General features: G+C 35.2%; 1 protein-coding gene across 1 annotated transcript in view; it reads right to left on the reverse strand.

The window, feature by feature from the left end:
- LOC125045665 (carbohydrate sulfotransferase 6-like) overlaps positions 1 to 5,536 on the reverse strand; it is a 7,264-nt gene extending 1,728 nt beyond the window's left edge. Inside the window, exons 1-3 of the mRNA XM_047643082.1 lie at positions 4,611 to 5,536; positions 3,370 to 3,652; positions 3,017 to 3,117 (exon numbers count right to left, since the gene is read on the reverse strand). Coding sequence (XP_047499038.1) covers positions 3,017 to 3,117; positions 3,370 to 3,652; positions 4,611 to 5,077 — 851 coding nt within the window. The 5' untranslated portion in view covers positions 5,078 to 5,536. The remainder of the gene's footprint in view (positions 1 to 3,016; positions 3,118 to 3,369; positions 3,653 to 4,610) is intronic.
- Positions 5,537 to 5,952: the final 416 nt, after the last annotated feature.

The raw sequence follows: 5,952 nt of genomic DNA on the forward strand, positions 1-5,952 counted from the left end.
CATAGTATATATTCAGCTTGTCGCTGTCTTTGTCTGTATGTCTGTATGTAACTAGCCATGGGTATTTACTCTTTTCACATGGGCTCTTCATAACAGTCGAATTGAGCAACGACATCAGCCAATTTTCCTACTTCCTTTTTTCTTCTACTGTACCTAGCCAAGTGCGATTTTTAATACATGTTTATGGTCAGTCAAGTTTATTAGAAAATATTCAAAATTAAAAAGAACTCAAGTGTGACATTTCTGTTCATTGTCAAACGTGTAATGCAGTGTCTCTGTCAGATAAAACAATGAAATAATGCCTTGTGGAAAAAAATATATATACATACACACACACACACACACACACACACACACACATATATATATATATATATATATATATTGTAGGTGCAACAGTATTACGATTTTTTTTTTTTAATTAAATTGCATCGAGGGGATAGTTGGGTAAGTTTTAAGAGTCCTTGGAACACCTTTTTGATGATGTATGTAACATTCCGAATACATTAAAATATTGGTAATTAACGGCTGTTGGTTCCTCAGGTGTACTAGAGACGATCGTGACGTGGGTTAACTGGATATTATATGATTACCTATACGGATATACTGTGATATAATGGCCATATTTTGTGTAGAGGGAGGAGAGGGCGGACAGTGTTGCCTTTTAGGCGACTTTCCCGGTAAATCAAGCAAATTTAAATGCCAAGCTGGTTGGGGAAATTTCCAAATTCGAAAGAATATTTTTTCTTGTCAATTCTTGAAGGATTTTTTTTTTCTAGTTTTACCTATTGTCTGGCGATTTTTTTGTCCGGCTTAGCGGATTTTGATAAATGTAGTTGGCAACACTCAGGGCGAGTATGCCACAGGGAATGGGGAAATGGGTATGAGATGGTAAGATATAGTGGAATGTTAAGTTTTATACATGGCAGTTCATTAACACGTTTCATGGAAATGGTAATACAGCAGTTTATAACCACAAAAGATAAATAATTTTATAGAAGAGAAGGGATGTTGGTGAACACTGTATCATATTTTATAGTACGGACGCCTGACGGTGGTGTATAGAGGTACCAAGGCGTTTATGCCACAGCTGTCATGTAACTGCGTTTATGCTAGGTCACATTGGCCTGATTCTTATACTGATTTGCAAAATGCTATGTACCAATACACAGACATGCGAAATAATGAATAAGAAGAAAGAAAAAAAGAAAATAAGAAGGAAAAAGAAGAGCAAAAGGGAAAATGAAACGTATTCTTACCATACGGGCCGATTGGGTTAATAGTTCCCTGTGCAAAACGGAAATAATCAGAACAACATATGAATTGCATGCTCTGTCAATGCAGGTTTCAAAATTTAAACTGATATGTTCAAATTAGATTTCACATTCTTACTGTTTTTGTTGTTTTTGCATACGAATATACTGTTACCGTATCTGTTGACTTAAAAAGTAATTTACAAATAAGCCGGATGTTAACATTTTCTTGTGACAATGCCAGTGCCTCATACTGACTGCCTGGATAATAAATCCACTTTACAATGCAGTTTGAGAAGGTCTATCAAACTTTTTTCTCACAGGCCTCAACACGGGCAATGTAAACAAACTCTCGAGAGAATAGATATAGGATCAATCAGCAGTGATTTTTCCCCCAATAACTAGTATTTATGAAGTCATAGCCTAATGTTATGGCCATTGTGGGTCCCCACAATGGCCATAGCATTTATTGTATCATGGCTGTAGAATAGTCTTACCTACTACAAGATGCTGGATCTGCCCGAGACGGGTGGCAGCCATAAGCCAAGTAGAACGAACTGGGTCTAGTCGTTGATACAGCAGACAATTTAAAATTTTAGCTGTATATCATCTATTTGTGGCATGAAGTGGCTTTGTAAGGTGAAAAAAAATTGAAATAATCTATTGTATCAAGTCACTGGTGATTTTACATATCTAAGCTTGTATGTTCTTTTTTATTATATATATATTTTTTATTATTACTATTTACTGTGCAATGATAAATATAAAGCTGAAATTTTCTCACGCGATGTTCTCGGCAGTGGCGTTAAATGATTTACAAACTAACATATCTAATAGTATTGGCTCTCAGACGTTACATTAGTACCTCGGTTTCTGCAGAACCAAAATTTGCACACTTGGAAAAAAAAATCTTTACATAATGAACTAACATGCTCCTTTTTAATCGTTTTCAATAGTAACCTAATGCATATTTTTTCATAAATAAATTAGCGTTTTCGTATGAATTTAGTGTCATATTTATGAATTAGATTTAATCATCTTTATCAAATTTACATGAAGTTATCAAGAGTGTGTTTTATTGTACTATAGTTTTCGTATAATCTACTTATTTTTCAAACAGTTTATACATTTTGAGATTCGGGAAAAAAAATAGATATATTAAAAACTGCCTTTCATAACCCAGCTTATCTTTCTCCTTCCGAATTCTCTTCACTCTTTATTTCTTTTCAACCCTATATATCTCACTATTATTCAGAAATACGCTTAATTATTTCTAGATGTACGACCGGCCTCAATAGAGTCGATGAATCTGTTATATTAACCCATTTGCCCCGGATTTATGTTCTGCCCCCTGTGGATTTTAGTGAATTCTATTACATACAGATGGCTCTCAATGTGCTCAGCCGGCAAGGAATCTATCAGTAGGCCCTAGTTACCAATCCTGATTTCCCCATTCCTTGAATTGATACGATCGATACTGTTATTATTGTTATTGACATTATGATTATTAATTTGCCATTAAAATGTTTTAGACAATGAAATGATACAAAAGACCCTTTCATAAAGTGAAAGGAAAGGGTTAACAGGTGAGATAGGTAGTTTCTAATAACTGGCTATTCGGTGATTAAGAACTTGTAGAGCCATCTGTGTGTAAATACAATAAATAAAAGTGCATTACAGTAGGCATGGCATGTATTGTTGCCAAATGTACTATAATAAAACTAAATATTTCATTATCACGCTCAGGAACGCAATTAACTCACCTTAAAACAGCCCGGGGATCGCGAGCCAGGTACAAGATTTGGAAATCAAGGCTTTTATTCTCCAGGAAAGTTCTTGCCCAGCGAAGGCTCAGGCGGAGGACCTGGAAATACATGTGCGTTTTTTTATACACACATACATACATATACATACAAACACACACACACGCAAACATATTCATACGTACATAAACACATGCACACACAACTATATCTATATCTATATCTATACATATATATATATACACACTCACCTAAATCACCTTCCATCACATTAAACCACCCCCGCCCCCCTCCCCCCACACTCACCTTAAGCACCTTCCATCAGATTTAACCATCACATTAACCCCACTCACCTTAATCAGATGCACGTTTGCCGATCGACACATCCCACCCACGTATAGCGGGCTGGAGCAATCTACCTTCATCCCGAGGTGTCCTCTTCTCCTGCAAGTCTTCCCAAGGTACTTGTTGGCGAGCAAGTACCAACGTTTCTTCTTCTGGTACTTCACGAGGTTCGAGTGAGCTTCGAAGTTGCACGACAGGAGGTCTCGAAGGAGGACCACAGGAGGTATAAGGGTATCGTCGTTTTCTTTCTTGTCGAAGACGTTGATATGGTACATATGGAGGGGCTCGTAGCTGTCGGATCAGTGTTGTAGTTATTGTCGTGATGCTGATGATGAAGATGATGAGGATAGTAACGATAGAAGTACTGATGTTAATGATAATGGTAATGACACCACTACTACTACTCTTAATAATGGTCATAAAAGAGAAATGATAATGATAATAATAATAATAGTAATAGTAATAATAACAGTAATAATAATAATAATAATAATGATAATAATTATAATAACTATAATGATGATAATAATAATAATAATAATGATAATGATAATAATAATGATAATGATATTAATGATAATGATAATAAAAACAAGAATAATGATAATGAAACTATATAAATTAATAATAGTGATAATAATCAAAATGATAAAGGTGACGATGATAATGATAATGATACCAATAATAGTAATAAAAGTAATGAGGATACTAAAGTACTGATAAAGGTACTGTTACTTTTACAACAACTGCTAATAATAATAGCATTAATAGTATCAATAGTAGTAATATTAATAATACTAATAGTAATAAAATTAATAACAATAATGATAATGATAACGACAATAATAATGATAATGATAACGGCAATAATAATTATAATGATAATTATGATAATATCAATGATTATCATAATATAATACTAATAATGATGATGATAGCAATAATGACGATGATAATGCTCATTCTGGTGACTGATAATATTAATGATGATAATGACAATCATAATGATAATAACAACAATAGTAGTAATAATAATAACAATGTATACGACTAATTATCTCAATCGACGGGAAGTACGTAGTTCTAGTAACCCTTCCTAATGATATTGCTACTGTCATTATTATTGAAAAATCTTTTTAAAAATCTTTATTGGAAAATGTTTAAATCTTTAATATATCGTTCACTTATCAACATCATCAAAGCAGTCAATGTATAAGACCAAATCATTTATTTTAAGGGGCTTAATTACCTATAAAACGTCTTGTTGGACACCCTCCTCAGTAATTCTCCCAAGAAAGTTGAACCACTTCGCCAACTAGTCCACAGTAAGATAACCTTCTGCTTCTTCGTGTTCTGTGGCTGGTGTTCCTTCGTCTCTTCGCCTTCCTTTGCTTCCCCTTCTGTTATCCCTTCCTTTCCTTTTTCCCCTTTTGTTGTTTCTTCCTCAACTGATTCTCCCTCGCCCATTCGTTCTTCCAGTTTTCCTTCCTCTTCTCCTGTCGGTTCAATGACCTCCCAGTGATCGTCGTCCTCGCCCCCATAATTCGCATTTCTTTCGGAACTGCTCGAGTAATATATGTCGTTTTCCTCGCCGTGAGAGCTGACTTCGAGGAAGTTCTTCTCCAAGTGCCAAAGGGGGGCGCCTCTGAGAGCGTTCAAGGTCACCAACGCCGTTATCACAGCGAACAGGCTGAAACAGCTTAGTTTCCTCCCCATGCTGAAAGAACAAAACACACATACGCGTGCCCGCGAACGTACACGTAAACATTAAACAAAATAACGTAGAAAAGAAAACAGACGAATATGTGTGTATTCATCTCCCAATCTATCTGTTTATACATAAATGCATATCCACACACACACACACACACACGCGCGCGCGCGCGCGCGCGTTTGTGTATAGAAAACTTACAAAGTTTATCATGAAAGTTACTTGACCTTGCCGCCGTGAAAATGTAATGTTCACTGTAGTATTGTTTTGTGAACTAGTAACTTGAACTCGTGTATGAGATTTTGTAAACTACAGACATTCCAACGCAACTGAGAATGCAAGGTTCGCAAATGTTAAATTCATGAGTGAAAAGCAAGCGCTTTTGAATGTGAACCTCGTTATGAAAAATCTCCCTAATAGTCAAGTAGACGGCGATTTAGATTTTTGTCAGAAAAACTGCGAGGTGGAATCCTCCTTGTAAGATTACAAAATAACTCACAAATTAAGGCTTTACTTAACCCAACCACCACGGATTTACTTTCTGTCCCCTATAGATTTTGTGAATTTTGTTATATACAGATGGCCCCACATGTTCTCAGCTGGCAAGTCTATCATTCCTTGAATTGGCCGGGAAATGTGTTTTTCTTTTTAATACAACTGATATCGATACTGTTATTATTGTTATTGATGTTATGATTATTCAATTATTTTCAAAATCTTGGTACCATTTAAAACAATGAAATAATACAAAAGACCCTTTCCAAAAGTCAAGGAAAAGAGTAAACAGATGAGATAGGTTGGACTAATAACTGACTCCTTGTAATTAAGCACTTGCAGAGCCATCTGTGTGTAAAAACAATAAATAAACATTATAGTGGGC

Source organism: Penaeus chinensis, chromosome 37 (assembly GCF_019202785.1).
Source record: "Penaeus chinensis breed Huanghai No. 1 chromosome 37, ASM1920278v2, whole genome shotgun sequence".
Lineage (NCBI taxonomy): Eukaryota > Metazoa > Arthropoda > Malacostraca > Decapoda > Penaeidae > Penaeus > Penaeus chinensis.